This window comes from Mesoplodon densirostris, chromosome 12, assembly GCF_025265405.1.
Source record: "Mesoplodon densirostris isolate mMesDen1 chromosome 12, mMesDen1 primary haplotype, whole genome shotgun sequence".
In the NCBI taxonomy this organism is placed as follows: domain Eukaryota; kingdom Metazoa; phylum Chordata; class Mammalia; order Artiodactyla; family Ziphiidae; genus Mesoplodon; species Mesoplodon densirostris.
Genome location: NC_082672.1, coordinates 10,915,740 through 10,935,202, shown reverse-complemented (window position 1 = coordinate 10,935,202; position 19,463 = coordinate 10,915,740). Strand labels below are relative to the sequence as shown.

Below are 19,463 nucleotides of genomic sequence, written 5' to 3'. Positions count from 1 at the left end.
TGGTCTCACTTTTAATGATACTCAGTAACTTAAAAATTCCCTCTTTCCTCCCTTGTTTTGTACTTGTCTTTTCCTTTTCTTTGACAGGGAAAGTATTTTTTAGCCTAATTTTTATTAATTAATTGTGATGACAGGTTTTTAGGTGAAGACCCATCAGTTACCAATAGACTACTAAATATTAAATAGTGAGCAATAAATTAAATATAAAAAGTGTGTAACAATACTAGGTACTGTTTTTGAAAGACCGATGAATGTTTGCTTTTGTGCGTTTTGCATATGCTTAAAATATATTTTGGTATTAGTCATAAACTCCTAAAATTTCTGGTCATGCCTTTTTTATTAGAAAGTGTGAGAAAGGCAGAGTATGGGAAATTGAAATGGTTAGCGGTAGACAAGTAGTCTGCCAGACTAATTTAGTGCTGCTCTTTATCCGTCTATCTATATCAAGATACATATTTTATAACATAAGTTAAAATTTAACTCTAGTGGTGAATCTGTGCTTTTACATTCTAGTTATTATTTTAAGATAGTAAAAATCCTTCATGCCCTGAACCCTAGATTTGTATGTTAATTAATTTAGCAGAAGGGTATTGATATAGTGTAATTAGCATGAAACACTTTCCACTTTCTTTCAGGCTGAAGGGGGTAATGTAACTTCTTTGGCTTTCCTCTTTATCCCTTTCTCCCCTCACCCATTTTTAAAACAGCAGTGCTTTTCATACTGTCAGAATTTCGTGTTGTGACACCCTACTCAGAAGTTATGACAGCAGGGTAACGACAGCAACTGCCTCCTGAGAATCAATCAGGCAATTAATTTTGTAAATGAAATGCTGATTATACAAAGCTTCACATGAGAGGCCCAGTGATTAAAATCAATTTAACAAATTGTTTCAGGTGGGGCTTGATGAATAATTTGCCGTAAATGCTGAGGATATATGACCAGCATACCTTGTTGTTACCCTTACTATCCAGCTATATATAAAAATATCTTGTAGTTGCTCTGACTGCCCGACTGTATATAAATATCTACAGGTAAGCTAAGCACACTTCCTACGATGGAAGGCTTGCATGCACACACACACTCACGCTCTTTGGTTGTCTACCTAATAGACCCAGCTAACAACGAAAATGGAATGCATTATTACATTTTTTATATCATGCTAGTTTATGTTTTCCTGTGTTCTACTTAACAAAACGAAACAAAACAAAACAGAAAACTTGCCCAGACAGCTTTAGGTATGACCAAGTTAAATAGGTGGTTTTTTTTTTTTCTGTGTAGGATGTTTTAGACTTTTCTTATGCTGACATATATTATGTATCTTAAAGAGTGGTATGTACTTTATAGACATCTTTCACTCTTAATTACAGTAACATCTATAAACATAGTTTGGGAAATGATGTTCTAAGGATGTTAAGAATGGTGACAGTGTAGCCTGGAAATAAAAATGCCTGTTTGGAGCATTATAACCTGAATCCAGGAGAAATCGCACTTGGAATAGGAGATACAGTTGGATGTCTTTCTCAGATTCATGTACCAAACATTTATTAAGTGCCTGTTACAAGCCAGACTCGGGATCGGGTTTCATAGTTTTTATTACTTGTCATTGACACATCTAGGAAGGCAGTACAATATTATTTAGGAGAGGATAGCGCAGAGAGGTAAGGGTTAAGGTGCACTTGAATTCTTTTATTTTGGTTTTTTTATTAATAAAATAACAGCAACAGTAATTGTTCACCGTGTATAAATTGGGTCTATGAGGAGAATTAGGATGAGGAAGACACCATTTCTGCCCTTAAGGAGCTTGTTGAGGAGGGACACTGACATAAGCAAAGAGTGGCCGTTGGTTGTAATAAATGCTGACCGTCTATTAAGTAGGAGAGTCTCAATAGATGGCGGGAGCCCTGAGAAGGCAGAATACTTTATCTTATGGCACTTGGTGGAGTCGGAAGAGTCTCTCTAGTTCACAGGTGGCCACAGCACGTGCGGCGCAAGGGCTTTCCACATGGGGATGTTCCTTAGTGCACAGGCCTGGAGGTGTGCAGGAGGGCTGTCCAGGGTTAGTGTGGTGAAGACCTGACAGGTGGCAGGCGTGTCGCCTTAAGGCGAGTGTTGATTGTTTGGATGTTGAACTTCTCGGGTCTGAATTCTTTAGACCCCTTCACAGCCCTCTCTCTACCCTTTGACCTTCAGGGCAGTTTATTGATAAGATTTCTGGTCCAAGAATGAGACAGAAAGGAGAAATATCCCTAACGGTTCACATTCCTTTTGACATTTTACCATGACATTGGAAGTTCTGGTGGATGATTCTAGAACTATAGCATGCTAGTACGGGAAGAGACTTACTGTAAGAGTTCATTTCTCAGTCCCTCACTTTACATGTGAGGAGTCATGAGGCTCAGAGGAGTGAAATTATCCAGTGGTAATCATCTCTGACATTATAATTGAGCACTTACTATGTGCCAGCCACTGTTCTGTGTGTGTTGTATCTACTATGTTATTTAAGACTTAACAACCATGCTCTGAGGTGGGTACTGTTATTATCCTAACTTTTCAGAGGAGGAAGCTGAAGTTCAGAGAATTTATGAGATCTGCCTAAGATCACACAGTAAGTGGTGAGCCAGGCGGCCTTAACTCCAGAGTCTGCGTACTTGACCTCGCTCCACTGTACCAAAGCTTCTTAAGGTCCTAAGGCTGGATAGTTGGAGAGTTAGGCTCCCTCTGCAGAGCCAGCACTTAAACTGTTAATTAGTTGGCAGTCTCTGAACCCTGTTTCCTGCAACTGAAGCCTTTGTCAACCACAGTTTTGGGATATTTCTCTTTTTTATTTGTACTAAGATTTAAAAATCCCGATATGTTTTCATTTGGGTAGTTGCTCTCCTTATTTCAAACCTGAGAACTTGATGGAGGCACTGCTAGGGGAGCTGGTCGGCTTATACCCTTTGTAGAGAAGAGACAGGAGCAGGGTGACGTGAAAAGTGGTGGTTATAAAGGCACTTTTTGAAACTTATAAAAACAAACAAGGAAGGGTTCTGGGTTAAAAGATGGCCCATCTCGCATCCTTCAGGGTTGGGTTGAGATCTTTTAAAAAGCCTTGTAAGAAACCTGAGGGGGCAGTAGCCTCATTACATCTTGAGGATTGAGGCTGACGACCTGCAAAGGCGATTTGTGAGAAGGGGTCTCTGCCAGAGCAGGGTTTTAACCTGGGGGATCCTTTTTTTTTTTCTTTAGATTAAGTTTTTTTGTGGAATGGAAGCTTCCTAAGAATTTTTAGAAAAAAGTATTCCAACGTTTGCACTCCTTATGTGTTTTGCCAACTTGAGCACCTTTAGGAATAGTGCAGCAACCTCTACCCCTTTCCAGCTCCACCTTATCACACCCACTTCTTTCTTCCATCCGTCGTGCTCTCTCTCCTAGTTTTTTGACGTTTCCTTTGCCCTGTAGTCCTCCCCACACCGCCCGCCCCTCAGCCTGCCAGGGACCCCTGACATTGCGCACTCATTGGTGTCTCTTGGTTCTGAGCAGCTGCAGACCTCCTCGCAGACCCCTCGTGAGGGGTAGTGATTATTTTGTGTGGTTTTCAGTTATCCTTTCCTTTTTGCCCCCCCTCCTGTTTTAGCTTTTATTTGGAAGCAATTTCAAATTTATAGGAAAGTTACAAGAATAGTACAGAGAAATCCCATATACCTTTTATTCTTATACATCAAATTTCAACATTTTGCTATTTATTTTATCTGTTCATCTACCCACCTCCCTATCTGTCTGCAGTGTATTTTCCCAGAATCATTTGAGAGTAGGTTGCATACATAGTGCCCCTTTACTCCTTAGTGTCTCTGAGCCCTGTGTATTTCCTAGGAACAAGGTTTTTCTTTTATATACCCCAGTGCAATCATCACTGTCCAGATGCTTAACTTTGAAGCAGTGCTTTAACCTACAGTCCATATTTTAATTTTGTCTACTCTCCTGATAGCATCTGTATAGTAATCTTCTTTCCTTTGTTATAGTACCCTGTCTAGGCCTTATATGTTGTGTTTAGCTGCTTTGCCTTTTTCAGTATATAAGATTTGACTATATATGAGTCATGTTAACTTTTTTTCTTTGAATAATCACATTACAGTAAGAGTCAGTATATGCTTTCACTTCTTTATGGTTCTGATAAAGTAGATCTTAAATAGGGCCACGTCTCTGAAAAGCACATTTACACCAGGGGGCTGTAGCCTGTGTATCTGCACAGCAGGCATTCTTTGTCCAGCGGTAGGTAAGTCAATTGCTAACATTCATCATATTTTAATGCATTTTCTTTAATGCCAGTTTAAAGTTGTTACTTTACAAAAATTAATAAAATACTTTGAAAGAGGCACGATGGCAACCATGGAGATTGCTGGAGAAATCAGTACCTTGTCTGTCTGTCTTTAGGTTCGGCTCTGACATGTCTGTGGAATTGTTTACCCACGCAAACCACACATCAGATATCTTTAGAATGATTGTCTTTTTCAGGGCAGTATTGTCTTCACTTGAAAGATGGGAAAACGAAGGCTTGGGGCACTGGCTAATTCACCCAGCATATTTCATGGCCAGTCAGAAGCAGGAGAGGGATATGAATTCAGGTCTACCCAATGTCAAACTTTATGTATTTCCATTGTACTACAGAGAGCAAATTGGATTCTGTTTGCAAAATCTGATAATTCGCAGTGGCTGCATGCCACTCCACAGGGTGAAAGATTCTGAGGCTTACTGGACTTTGGGAAAATGAATGCTAGGATTGGGAAGCTATGCCTGTCTTCTGCACATTAGTGGAGGAGTAGAGGGTATCCATGCCTCAGAGTGATTATTCTGGAGTTACACCTCCATGTAATAATGATGATGATAAAATCTGTCCCTATTAAAAGGCTGTCCTGTCGAAACTTGACTATTACCTCTAACAACTCTATAGTGATAGTGGTAGTATTCTTGGTATGTAGCTGAGTTAACTGAGATGCAGAGAAGTTAAGAGGTGAATTTTTTTAGCATCACACAGCTTTAAAAGTGGTGGGGTTGAAATTTGACTTATTCTCACAAAAGCTTCCTTTGTTGATTTAAATCTGTATTTATATGGGAAATATACCATATTATTTCCATTTCTTAAATAAGAGCCTGCTACTAGGTTGTCAGTAGTGATACATGGGTATGAACAATATTGTGTACTTAGAGATGTAAATTTTAGAAATTGTCAACACCATGATAATAGTTTTACAGATGTTTTGGATGGTGAGAATAACAAATCTGAGGAAAACAGAAATATATTCAATTACTATTTTGATATTCCTTTTAGATCTGATTTACTCTTGAGACAAAAAAATACGTATACACTTTGATTTGTTCATAAAATTACTATGTTTGCTAAATTACATTTAAAAGTATAGTTTAGGGCTTCCCTGGTGGCGCAGTGGTTGGGAGTTGCCTGCCAGTGCAGGGGACACGGGTTCGAGCCCTGGTCCGGGAAGATTCCACATGCCGCGGAGCAACTAAGTCTGTGCACCACAACTACTGAGCCTGCACGCTAGAGCCTGCGAGCCACAACTACTGAGCCTGTGAGCCACAACTACTGAAGCCCATGCGCCTAGAGCCCATGCTCCGCGACAAGAGAAGCCACCGCAAATGAGAAGCCCGTGCACCTCAACGAAGAGTAACCCTCGCTCGCCGCAACTAGAGAAAGCCTGCGTGCGGCAACGAAGACCCAACAAGCCCAAAGGAAAAAAAGAAAAGTGTAGTTTAGTCAGACAGTAATTTACTCACTGAATTGACTTACAAGTTGCTGAGCTTGGGGGATTAGGCAAATAATAGGTTTTGCCAATTTATAAAAATCAGGTAAAAACCAGGAAACCAAAACAGCCTTATATTCTGTTGTACCTAGACGCTAGCTACAAATGGGTTTAATATTTGTCTTCTTCACTTCCTGTTCCTTTTCCTGTGGGACAATCTAGTTGGGGATATTTATCAAGTAGTCACACATATTCTTACAGACTTTGGTGAGTGCTATGAAGGAAAAGCACAGTGGTTTTGGAGAGGATCCTGCCTCAGTCTGGAGCTCAGGGAGGGTTTCTCTGAGGACAGGACTGTGGCGCTGAGTTCTGCAGGAGAGCAGAGCTCCTTCTTCGTGGAGGGAACAGTAGAGTTGAAGGGCCAGTGGTGGGAAAGTATGTGGATTTTCTAGAGGCCCACAGAGGCCCGTACGGTTGGAGGGGGAGATATCCTGTTGGCCTCAATGACGTGTCCAGCTGACCAGACTTGGTGAGTGGTTGGCTGTGGTGGAGAGGAGAGAGGGGAGTCAGGAGCGTCCCGGGACCCTGTTTTGTACATCTGGATGGGGGTGTCTTTCACTGAGATCACCAACAGAAGGGGAGGATCCTAGGTATCCAGGCAGGAATGTTGGGTGGCAGTTGGAAATAGAATTCTGAAGCTGAGAGAAACCAGCCAAGGGTGGCACCTTTCGGGGGCACAGACATGAGGAGGTAATGGAAGCTGTGGCTTATGTGAACTTGGGAAAAGCGAAGCTTTGTCTGCAGTGGTGCATGATTCTTTGCCTCTTGTACCCCATGGCCATCAGAGGCCTGCAGTCTGATAGAGCCCTGCTGTTTAACCAGCGATGCTGCGTTGAGGAAGTCATTGCTCTTTCTGTTCAGCAGATGTTAATCATGCCAGGCATTCTACTGAGTGCTAGGTATGCAAAGATGAATAAGGCAGAATTTCCACCTTTAATTAACAGTGTGCTGGTGAGACAAGAAAATAAATGGATTAAATTATTGAATGATTGTTTGCTCTGACTTCAACTTGCTAATTTGTTGAGAGGAAAAGAAAAAAGATTTAGGAACCTCCCACTGTGTGATAAATCCTGTGGTACCTCATTTAATCAGTCCCCCAGCAACACCAGAGGTGAACACAACTGTGCTGTATTAAATGTGAGCCTAATTTTACATAGCTAATGAGTAGTGTGGGCAGGATTCACACCCAGGTTGTCTGAGTCTAAGCCACCTCCCTTTCCGCTGTACCTTTTCGTCTCAAATTCTAAGTGTTTTTCTAAACTTTGGACTATCTATTTTATATATTAGGAAAGATGGAGGAATTTGAAGCGGGCAGGAGGTTGTCACCCAAAGGCAGGTACGGACTTGGGCGTGCACCACGAGCGTAATGAGTGAATCGGAAGAGTGCTGTGGATGAGTGGAGTGGAAAGGATTTTCGTAAGGTTTCTAATGAAGACCTTCTTCCAAGAACTCTGATGCCTGGATTTATGTCAGGCCTCTTGAATGGCACTAGTAGTTAGCCAAGGCCCTGTCCTCTCCCTTGACCTCTTCAGTATTTTTATCAGTGCCGTGGAGGGAGGCATGAATGAAACGGCATGCTGATTTAATTGGTGGTTGACGTCAAGATAGGAAATGCAGATAATATGTTCGAGGTCAGGCCAGAATAGTGACCAGAAACAAGCAAAATGAAAATAAGCAGAGGTAAAATTTTTTTCCACTTGAGTCAGCTCACCAGCTGTATAATAGGAGATGGGGGAGGTAGGGTTCCGTCACAGCTGATGGGGCAGGTGGAGGGCGTGATGGGTCTGTCAGATAATACAGGTCTGAGGCCAGATTTGTACCAATGTAGGAGAAGAAGCAAACTCCTCCCCATGATATGTTTTGTGTCAAGAGGACTAAGAACTGGCGTGTTTTGCTCAGAAAAGGGAAATAGATACAGCTATCTTCAAATATTCTGCGAAGGGATCAAAGTAACAAAACCAATGGGTGTAAATTACAAGGAACGATTTTTGTTATACAGAAGGAAGAAATTCATAACATTCATGGTTGCAGACACTTCTAGGGGATTCATACGTACATCATGTATGGACCAATGAGGTTCTTTTCAGTACTCAGATTCTGTGTTTCACTGATAAATCCTTTATCAGGGTGCCTTAAGAATTGTGTGATCAAATGATAATGTATTAAAGTGCTTTGGAAATGCGTGGTAGGTGTTGGTCATTATATGATTATGCAGGTCAGGAGGGTCTTTGGATGGTTTCTAGAGGATATTACACGAACCTCTGACACTATATGCTAAATTTGAGGTCTATATACATCCTGGATTTTTTTTTTTTTAAAAGAGTGTTCTTAAGAGTTAAGAATCACAGCTTCTGATTGTTACTTTTTTTTTTTTTTTTTTTTTGCTGTACACGGGCCTCTCACTGCTGTGGCCTCTCCCATTGCGGAGCACAGGCTCCGGACACACAGGCTCCGCGGCCATGGCTCGCGGGCCCAGCCGCTCCGCGGCATGTGGGATCTTCCGGGATCGGGGCACGAACCCGTGTCCCCTGCATCGGCAGGCGGACTCTCAACCACTGCGCCACCAGGGAAGCCCAGATTGTTACTTTTTATGGGTAGTTTATGGAAGTTAGTTTATATACATAGGTAACAACCTATTAATATTTTATTTCTAATCTTAATAATTCTGAAAAGTAAAAATCCAGTGATATTTTAGATTTTTAGATTAGGAATAACATTTAAAATGTGGTTAGGAAAAAATATTGTGCCTTCTACTCCTGTTTTGTTTAATGATATATATGTGAAGAACAAACTTCTTTATTTAAAACTGTAAATCAAAACATGTTTATTTCAGATAAAAACTGCGCAAATAAAAGTTGTCTATAATCCCACCTTTACACAAAAAATTTTTATCATCCCCTTGCCCCCTTCCTTCAGATTTCATTTTGTGGCTCCACAAATATGTATGTTCCCTGTAACTTGCCTTAAGGAAACCAAACGAAAAACAAAAATATTGACAATGGTCTTCTTTCCAAGTCAGTATGTGAGTATTTTGGTTCCTCCCTGCCCCTCCTCTCATGTTGTGAATGGCATCATGGTTAGAGGGCATCAGTAATTTGATGGTTCTTACAGCCAAGAACAAAACAGCCTTTCGTGCCTTGTCTGATGTCTTAGAATTCCAGTTCTTGATCCTTCCTGTACCGTTGTAGAATGTGGCAAATATTCCCGACTGACCAGAGGAGAACCTACAGTGTATTGATAACCAAAGTTGAAGTTTCAGTGTTTCAGTTCGAGTCTTAATAAACAGGCACTATTTTGCCATTAATAGAAGTAAAAAAAAAAAAAAAAAAAGAAGTGGTTTCAGATGCTGGGTTGCATTTTTTTTCTACCTGATTCTCATGATCATACACAGAGGCGTGATACAGCAGAAGGAAATGTGGACCTGAGTCAGGAGACCTGCACTAGTACTGCAGCCCTGGGCCAGTCCCCGCAATTCCAGGCCTCCATTACGTCATCTTTGGTAATTGGATTCTGTGGTAGTAGTGACAGCGGTAACTGAGAATCTTGGTATTTTCTGGCTTGAAGGGAAAATATGAATGAAGTGAGGGAGAATAGTTAGTGCCCCGTGCCTGTTTTTGACTTAAACGGATTTTAATGCCGTTAGGAGAAAAACTTGACTACTAATGTTGCATTATATATTATCGTTGACTTTACATGCATCTTCAGCATGTGTGTACAGAAATTGGTTAGTGAATTTTACTTTTTATTTTCGAGAACACTTTATGTGATCAGTCCTCATTCCCAGGCACCATGATCATCCTAAGTCATTTGTGCTGTATGCTGAGTGAGACATAAAAAAGTACAAAGCATGGACATTGCCATTTTAGCCTCCTTGGGAGTTAAGAAGTAACACATAAAAATGAAAAAAAACGGTACATGAGTTAAATATCAATATAAGGCAACCCAGAAGTCGGTTACAGCCTGCATAGGAGAGATTCTAGCAGGTCCCACAGATAGTGTTACTGGGGTGTGGTGAAGGGGAAAGCTCTCTGGTCCTTGATCCGGGGCTTGAGTGAGCTTGGGTTTAGACAGGCAAAGAGCAGAGCAGCAGCATCCTCCTGCTTGCGTGTGCTGTAAGTGAGAGTGTAGGTGCGGGACGGAGGTGGCCAAGTGGGGGGCAGCTGTGTCCCGTCCACCCCCATCCCCCAGCAAGCCATGGTAGTGTTTGCAGGATGCCTGGGAAAAAACAGGCATTTTATAGTTATATTTAGACATCATCACAGCAAAGTCAACATAGATTGCTTCGCGATATGACAGCCACTACTTACAGGTCACTCTGGCTGGCCCTGATCGTTATCAACTGAGTTTTCACACAGCTGTAATTCATGCACATCACTCGTAAACATTTGACATTGGTTTATATGTACTTTTCCACGTCCCTGTCCATTCCACTATGCTGATATCTTATGGCTCATTCTCATATTCTATAATCGTTGAATAGTGGGTTGTTTCAGTTTTCTTCTTTGAACAACTAGTCGCTCTGAGATCCTTTTAGTTCTCACTAATTCAATTTTCATTATAATTGTGAGGCAGGTATTTCTCGCATTTAGTGAGTGAGAAAACTAAGAAATAAGCACCAATATTCAGAGTCACACAGTGGTATTAAGTGTTGGGATAAGGGTTGTGGATCCTCTCTGAGTCCAAAGTCCATGCTTTCCCCACAGGACAGACCATGCTTTCTCGCTTCAGTATTAGAAATCATGTAGCTGCAGACAAATTTGGATAAATGGCACCCCTGCCCCATTTGAGAGGGTATTATAGTTGGAACAAGATAATTTTTGAAGCTTTTGTTTAAAGCTTCTTGCCATAATGGGCTTCCCTGGCGGCGCAGTGTTTAAGAATCCGCCTGCCAATGCAGGGGACACGGGTTCAATCCCTAGTCTGGGAAGATCCCACATGCCACGGAGCAACTAAGCCCGTGTGCCACAACTGCTGAGCCTGTGCTCTAGAGCCTGTGAGCCACAACTACTGAGCCCGCGTGCCACAACTACTGAGCCCGCGTGCCACAACTGCTGAAGCCCATGCACCTAGAGCCCATGCTCCGCATCAAGAGAAGCCACCGCAATGAGAAGCCTGTGCACCACAACGAAGAGTAGCCCCTGCTTGCCACAACTAGAGAAAGCCCGCATGCAGCAATGAAGACCCAACAGAGCCAAAAAATAAATTAATAAAATAAAAATAATTTTTAAAAAAGCTTCTTGTCATATTATCCTTCAGGAAGAGTTTACCACTGCTTTATACATACTAGTTCAAATACCCATTTACTCACATTGGGTTTTATTATTTTTGTCATTTCATACGTAATGGAATATTACTTCAAGAGTTTTCTTTGGTTGCTGGTAAGACAGAACATTTTCCCAAATAATGATTCAAAAGGGGGAGAGTTTTTCTTTCCTTGGGCTCTTGTTTAATCCAGATATATAGATATGATTATAGATCAAGAAGATGTGATAGTTCTTCTTTCTGTGGGTTTTTCAATGCCTTTCTTCAATTTGTGGTTTAAGGAATTTGGCTGAAAAAATTGTGAAATATTATATTCATAAAGAAACTACTAATAAGATATCCCCTTAACTTGATATTTAGGAGTGAATACAGTTACGTAGATATCTTTATTATAAATACTTGTGTATGCATACTCTGAAAGAGTGATAATGAGGGAATATCTAAGTATAAAAAGCATCAAGTATATCTAAAGGATGCTAAAAATATATAGGGACTTGTTCTTTAACTTGGATAATCTTTAAAGGGTAGGTGGATTTCCAGGCCAGCCTCTGAAAACCTATTTAACCTATAATACAGCCTAACTGTGCTAGAATCTATATTCAAATATATATTTTAAAAATATACTTCGTACTCCTTCTTATTTAGTAGTCCCAGGGATGGGAAACCTTCTGAGACTTTGGAGGATGTAGGCAGCAGTGGCAGCTTGCCAGAAGGAGATCCAGGAAAGTGTGTGTGTGTGTGTGTGTGTGTGTGTGTGTGTGTGTGTGTGTGTGTGTGTGTGTGAGAGAGAGAGAGAGAGAGGGGGGGGGAGGGGGAGGGGGAGGGAGAGAGTTATAACTCATACATACATAACTACATATTTAAATACATACATATCTAAAAACTTACTGGAATAAGGAAGAGTTACAAGAAAGTCTTATCAAGTAATAAAATTCATTAGAAGCTGAGTAACTAAACATAGACTAGTTATGTTAAGACCTCTTTGAAAATGGACTAGACACTTTGTGACTCTAAAAGCACTTGTCTTATTTTATGGAATTGAAGTCCAAATTGCAGCAGTTGTGGAATGGTAACTAGAAAGGAAAAGTGTGCTAAATGACATATTTAGAGAAATATTTGAGGACTATTCTTAATGTGGTGGTCTCTGATATAACAAATTATATGTGAGAATTGAAAATGGTGATACTGTAGAATCAATAGAAGGGTAGATGATAAATACAAAGTTGTTTTGGGTTAGATGTGACTATGAGAAGTGAATTGTTTTTTGGAAAAGTCTTAGATTTAATATGGGTTTTGTTTTCTTTAAGGAGAGAGTAGTAAAAAGCAGGGATTGAGATCCTGCAGTGGTACATATTTAGTGTTAAAAATAGCAAGAGCACACAGTGGGATGAATTTGGATTGTGGTTGAATATTTAATAATAGGCCATAAGGAGAGAAGGTTAAAATTAAATAATTTGCACTGTGTAAGTATCTTGTTTTCATATCTGAATCTCACTGAAAGGCATTTGATGCATTTTGAGAGGTAGAGATAATCTGTGTATTTCATGCTTTCGATTTTCAGAAATCTCAGGGTTAAGCTAACATTTTGTCATGGGTGCAAATTAACTGAATTTTAAGTAGGGCTGTGAGAGTTTATGGCAGTGATGAGAAAGATATTACAAAACAGTTTCAGTCACTGATAAGATGAATTTGCTGCACTGTTATCTATAGCATTAAAATATAGACATTCCAATCATTCTCCCATTTTAAATTTCTGCTTTAATTAAGCCAGTTTGGGTGGTACACTATTTAAAGTCAAGTAAGCAGACCTTTCCTGTGCCCTGGCTAATTCAGATTGAATGAGAAGATAGGGCTGCCTCGGGCCCGTATTGGAAATTTAGCCTGAAATCTGATTTACCCTCTGTGGGCCATTCATTCAGTCTGCGGATTCTAGCATCACCAGCTCAGCCTTGATTTTCACACTTTCATAGAAAGTTTTATTTTATCTTTTGAAAGAAAGTGTGGAAAATCATTACATTTTGCTTTTCTTAGGCATAAATTCTAATTTAAATCATTCTGAGAAAACTTAATTCTTAGTTTTCAATTTTAGTTTCATTACATGAGGTCACCACGTATGTTTGTATGCTGAATTGTGAAGTCAGCACAGTCTGTGTAACATCAGTATATTGTTTGAGCAATTTCTGTCACAGTAAGTAAACGTTTTTCTTGACTGGTGAAAGTGGCACAGTGAAAATTCCTTGAAATTGTGAATTTTGAGCAGAACTGTTTGGCCTACACATATCTTCGTTCAGGTGAGATCAGTTCCTGGCAAATTCCTATCAACCCCTCAGGACTAAGCGCAGGTATTTCTCTAGGTGGGCTTTGTGAAAACCCAGACCTGCTGGCATGCTCTCTCCTCATGGCCCCTTCAGGATGTCTGCTGGGTTGCACTGTCATCTTTGTTCAGCCTGTTCACGTCTCCAGGACAGCCACCGACACTTGTCCACTTTTTGCTTCCAGTGCGCTGCATAGTGCACACGGTAGATGCTTAGTAAATGTGTGATGAGTGGATTACTCAAGTCATTGAAATGAGCACCAGGGTGCCCCTAAGAAGGAGGGAGGGCAGAGGCTGCGGGCAGCCTTTGGGGATGTGTAGGAGGACGGAGGACTGGGGCTTCTTTTTTACATCTTTATTGGAGTATAATTGCTTGACTGGGGCTTCTTGTAGCTTTCCCACCTTGGGTTTGGGGTCTATACTCCTGGCTCCCCCTCACCTCCTATTCATGCCCAGCTCCCGGTCTTCCAGGAGCTGCCCTCACCTCTGCAACGAGACTGCCCTCGCCCAGCTCAGCAGTTACCTCCCAGTCACGAGGCGTAGCCGGAGCTTCAGCCCTCACCTGTCAGACTCCTGGGCCGCAGTTGGCATACTGCGACACCTGTTCCCTTCTGCTCCATAGCACCGTGCTCTCTACAACCTCGAACTACATTTTCTACCCATTCTTTTGGCCTTGTTGTGGCCTCCTTTTCCCTTCTACCTATTGTTCTCTTTTCATATGTTCTTCCTGGGTAGAGTCCTTGAGTTTTATGTGCTTCATATTAATTAATTCATCCAGTATTTATTGAGGATTTACTGTGTGCCAGGTGCACTGTTTGACTTGTGTCCTGGAGATATAATGTGAGTGAGTAAAACAGAAATCGCTGCCCTCCAGGAGCATGTATTCTCTGTGTGCTGACTTCCCTATTTATGATTCTGGGTCAGACCTTACTCCCCAAGCTGGAAACTCACGGTGGCTCTTCCTTCTGGATATTTTCACCTGGATTTCCTTATAGGAACCTCAATTTTAATATGCAGCATAGTGAAGGCTCCCGCCCCCTGGGGAGCGTTGATCTGCTTCTGCTGCTGCATGCGGTCTCACCTGGTGTCTTATCGTCTGTTTAGCCACCCTTGACACCTGTCTTCCATCACTCACAAGCCGTGCTGTGTTTCCATTCTCTTTCTTGAATCTGGGCTTGCTTTTGCCCAGCACTGCTACCAGCCCAGGACCTCAGCTCACCTGCCTCTGTGGCAGCCCACCCTGGCTCCAGGCAGCTGCCAAGAGAGTGGTCCTTCCGGAAGGCGGATCTGACTCTATAGTTCTCTGTTAAAAGCACCCGGTGGTTTATCCCCAAGGTACAATCTGAAGCCTTTAAAATGGCATGTAAGGCTCACCCATCTACTGGCTTCTGCCTGGTCCAGCTGCTGCTTTTCTTCGTTTGGATCTAAACTGCTTATGTTTCCTCACACATGCCAGGCAGCTCAGCTCCCTTGAGCCTGTGCTTTGTGCTGTTTCTTCTGTTCTGTGGTGCCCTGTGCCCTGGCCCTCCCCACCTTGAATGTGACTTCTTCCATTTACCCTGCTCATCTTCAAGCCTTCCTGAGAGTCCCCGTGTACTCAGTGTGAACACAGAGTCTGGCACACAGTAGGCATCAGTGTATGGTTTTGGAAGGAAGGAAGGAGGGATCTGTAGGCCTTTGTAGCACCGCGGTGAGGGACTTCCGCCACCACCGCTTTGCTCCTTTGAAGCACCCAGGGCATGAAAGCGCAGACTGAGGCTCCAGTTCGGCTCTCCTGAATGGCCTTGGCCCTGAGGCCCATGGGCTGACTCACCAAGCCAAAAATAAAACTCATAGTCTAGTTTTGAACTGGTTATGTTTGGTAAGTCGCTTACTTGCATAGAGAAGGTGGCTTGTGACTCATAGTCTGGGTGCTTATTCATGTGCACTAGTGATCTTTGAAAATTTTTACCCTAGACATTCTGTGTTATCTAAAATCTATCCTTTCACTTTCTAATGAGCACTCAGATGCATTAATGTTTGATCAGGACTTGCAGACTCAGGTCTAAAATAAAGTAATTGTTCTAAGAATACTTTGAAGTCAGAAAGGGTTCCTAACCACTTGCTATGCTTTGCCTTTGTTACTAGTAAGCTAAAAGGAGCAGGGTGAGGTTAACTCATGCCCGTTTCCTGTGTGCATAGTAGAATTTTAGATGAATGCAAAATCTTTCCTTATATTGTTTGCTCCAGATCCCTCTTAATTACTAAAGCCTTGCTAAAAGTAAAAAAAATTAAATGTCTTATATCCACCTAGGTTTTTTTCTTAATGTTTTTCTGGGTTTTATTTGTCCGGTCATCGTTTTTAATATTTTCAAAAGAAAGGATAGTTGCGTTTATAATGTATATGTTAGCATAGCAAACTTTCTGCCTTTGTAATAATGACTTAATAAGCCTACTTCTTCGTGTATTTCTTCACAGGGCAGCCCAATGGATCCCATGGTGATGAAGAGACCTCAGCTGTATGGGATGGGCAGTAACCCTCATTCTCAGCCACAGCAGAGCAGCCCTTACCCGGCAGGTTCCTACGGCCCCCCAGGCCCACAGCGGTATCCAATTGGCATTCAAGGTCGGACCCCAGGAGCCATGGGAGGAATGCAATACCCACAGCAGCAGGTTTGTGCTAGTTTTTACTCCACTTCCCCGCACAATTGGTCCTAGTTTTGTCTTTGTCTTTTACTGTCTACCGAAGATTAGTTTTGAGGGTATTGGGGGGCATTTCACTGATTTTTCTCTACTTTTTAAAAATTTTCATAGTTTCTTGAAATAATCACAGGTACAATGTTTCCCCCCTCTCTTTTAAAGAAAGAAAAGTGACCTTAGAGCAAAGTGGACAGAATTCCTGTTTGGTAGAAAGCCTGTGTTACCAGCTATATTTGAAAGAGTGACTGTGTCATCATTTTGCAGCAAATTATATAGATCTAAGCCCCAAAGTGAACTTGGCTTTCTAATATTTCTGATGTCAGACAGTGTCAAATTTTGAGCTGTGAATAAACTTCTTAGGGTGAAGTTTTAAGTTATTTAAAGGTCTTTCTCATAAAGAAGGCATCAGCTTAAAATTTTTTGTCTCCCCCAAAAGTTATTTTGCTTTTATTTCTTGACATATTTCTTCTGTATCTTTTGAAAAAAGATTTCTGTATTTCTTATAAGAGAATTTGATGTGTATCAGTTTTTGTAGGTTTGATGGGTTTTGTGTTTTTACATAAACCAAAAAGAGTTTTTCTGCTTAAAAAAAAATATTCTTCTCCTTTTTCTCTAGAATCAAATAGTTGGAGTTACCTTAAATGACCATCTACCTTCTGGCCGTAGTAAGCCTACAGTCTCTTGGATACTGTAGAGTATATCGTTGTAATGTTGCCATGAGGAGATTCAGACTTGTTTTAGGGTATTTAGTTTCTAGGAGCACCAGAAAGGTTGGTTTATAAATTCCCACACCATGCCTTTAACCTGGTGGTGCATCGGGCTGATGCCCTCGTTGTTTTCCTGCCTCCAGATAGGTTTATTCCACAGTGTTGCCAAGCAACCCGTTCCAGAGTTTCACAGTACTTCCTCTCAGGAAATTCTTCCCCATGTTTGACCAAAAATCACTGTGGAAAAAAGATTGGATAGAACTTTTGTTCTCTCTAAAGTGAATGTGGAGAATGATATATTATACTTTATATGCTCCATAGCTGTGTCCTAAAAGTTCACAGATAAATGGCACTTGAGCCCTGTCTTTTTAGAGCCTGAATATTGTCTTTCCTCTTTATCTTAGTTTGTCCTTTGGCGATATTTTTATGTTAAGGCAGTTGTAAGGAAAGATAGAAGCAGCTCAGCCTTTGAATCCCAGCTGTTGGTTCTTTAAATGGCCTTCGTTATTGACAGAAGTTCTCACCGCTTGTTTATTAAAGATTGGCCACTCAGAATTTTAGCAGTTAGTTGCATACTTAATTGTATTGTAATTTTATTCAACATGACTCCTTTCTTCCAGTAATACTTTGCTGCCTAGAGTAAAATTCTTTAGTTGAGGCTGCTAATTATGAGAGGGAGATAATTTGTAAATGATTGAAAAGTAAGATGAGAGTTGTGATTTTTTTTTCTCCCTTCCTTTTATTTTATTTTATTTTATTTTATTTATTTTTAGGTTTTAAAGCTAATTTTCCCTTAGTTGAGGGGAAGAAGGCCCAGGCAGCCAGCTGAATCAGGTCCTGATTCTACTCTACAGCTGATTTCTTTCGGGCTCTGACAGTTCTGTGTGATACTCTGGCCACAGGAAGAGAGTAGAGACAGGAGGGCAGTGAGAAATAGCAGGACGGGTGGAGGGACGCAGACGCTGCCACTCCCTGTTCCTGCACCTTCCTATCCACCATGTTTCCCTGAAGGGACATTTGAGAGTCATTTCAAAAGGAGCTGTTCATGGCAAGCTACTGGATGAATCTTTACCTTTTTCTCTGAATGAGTTAAAGTCTTCTTCGAAGTTTAAGACGTTGGTTTATTTTGCAATCCCAAAGTGGGAATCTAACAAGTGGAGATGTGTGAAGAATGATTACCTAGGAATATTTTTTTCATTATTTTCTTCCCACGTACGTAAGGCTAAAAGTAGAGGACATACACAGTTACACAGAATCACCTTAGTTTTCTTAGCTTTTTTGTTTTATTTAATCCTGGTGGATTTTACATACTTTCAAAATCCAGTAACTCTCGGATTTATTTGAAGGGACAAATTGATAAAGGTTACCCACCAAGTATTTTAGCAAATTTTTAATTAAGATTTTAGATTAGGTATTTTACTGCTAACCCCCCAAAATGCCTAATTCTGATTAAGCACAGATCTTTCTGATAATGAAAGAAAAGTAAGGTATCTGGTAAGAAATTGAATGCCCTGGCTGTCAGACTTCCATATTGAGTTAATCATAATCAAATGTTCTAAATAATCTTTATTGCTTTTTTACTTTTTCATTTAGTTATAATACGACCTTGAAGTATTGTTTTTTTGTTTTGAAGCCTAAAAGGCTAAAAAGAACTGCTAATGCATTTTTGAATGTATGTAACATTTTAAAGGGGACACACAGCATAGTACCAAATTCATGTGATCAGTTAGGTGTAGGCTAATTCACAGCTTTGGGAAGGAAAAAAAATAATGTGGGTTTTGGTAAAGGTTATTAGAACACATTTATTTTGTTAGCTTTAGTCTGTGTCCTTTGGTGAGGAATTTTCGGTGAGTTGCTTTATTTGCGAATTTTGGATAATTATAAATTTGGTCCACAAACAAGGTCCTGGCACAGTGATTGGCTGCCAGTCCTATCCATCTTCTCTTAGTGCGATGTAATTGGCTAAGCATGGTTGTGGTCATGGCTGGTAATGTTCTTCAGGGAAAAAATTGGAAGATAATGATGACATTGAGTTTTTATTGAGTGGACATCACCACCTAGGCATGACTTTACTTTGGACGGCCTCCAAAGCTTTCTGTGCTTGGTTCGTGAACCTCTAATGAGCTGAATCCAGTTCATTTAATATTGCTCATATTTCTGCAAAGGATTAAAATGTAGGAATTCAAGTTTGTATATTGAGTTGCCCACTTACTAGCTGAGTGGTAAGTTGTCTTTGGCTCAGGAGTCACAGTTTGATTCCTGGCTGGCGTTCTACTCCTGTGACAGGAATTTTAAATGAGTATTCTGTTAGAAAGAACCACAGTGCTTATATGAAATTTAACATGCATAGTATCACTGCTTACTTTTTGTCTTGGAGAGTTAGGGGGAGCTGGCCACTGAGTGTTGGATTTTAGTATTAACCTGGGGATTCTTGATTTGTATGGTGATAATTTTATTTTTGAAATATACTCATGACTGGGTCTTTGAAGCATGATGTGATAATAGTACATCCTTTTGGTATTTATTAACTGGAACTAGACTTGTGGTCTTTCACTTGCTGATTCTCTCACATCATCAGGCAAATACATGGTAAACAGATTAGTGTTGCACGGTGTCCTAAAAACTAGTCTACTTGGGTTTTTATTGAGCTGAGAGGGGAAATGAATTTTCTGTGCCTCTGTGGAGAATGTTCTGCCTCTAGG

General features: G+C 40.8%; 1 protein-coding gene across 8 annotated transcripts in view; it reads left to right on the top strand.

Moving 5' to 3' along the window:
• The window catches only part of ARID1B (AT-rich interaction domain 1B), a 413,166-nt gene that overhangs the window by 33,632 nt on the left and 360,071 nt on the right, over positions 1-19,463 (top strand). For all 8 annotated transcript variants that reach the window (XM_060114324.1, XM_060114322.1, XM_060114319.1 and 5 more), the window contains exon 2: positions 15,833-16,027. In XM_060114324.1, coding sequence (XP_059970307.1) covers positions 15,833-16,027 — 195 coding nt within the window. The remainder of the gene's footprint in view (positions 1-15,832; positions 16,028-19,463) is intronic.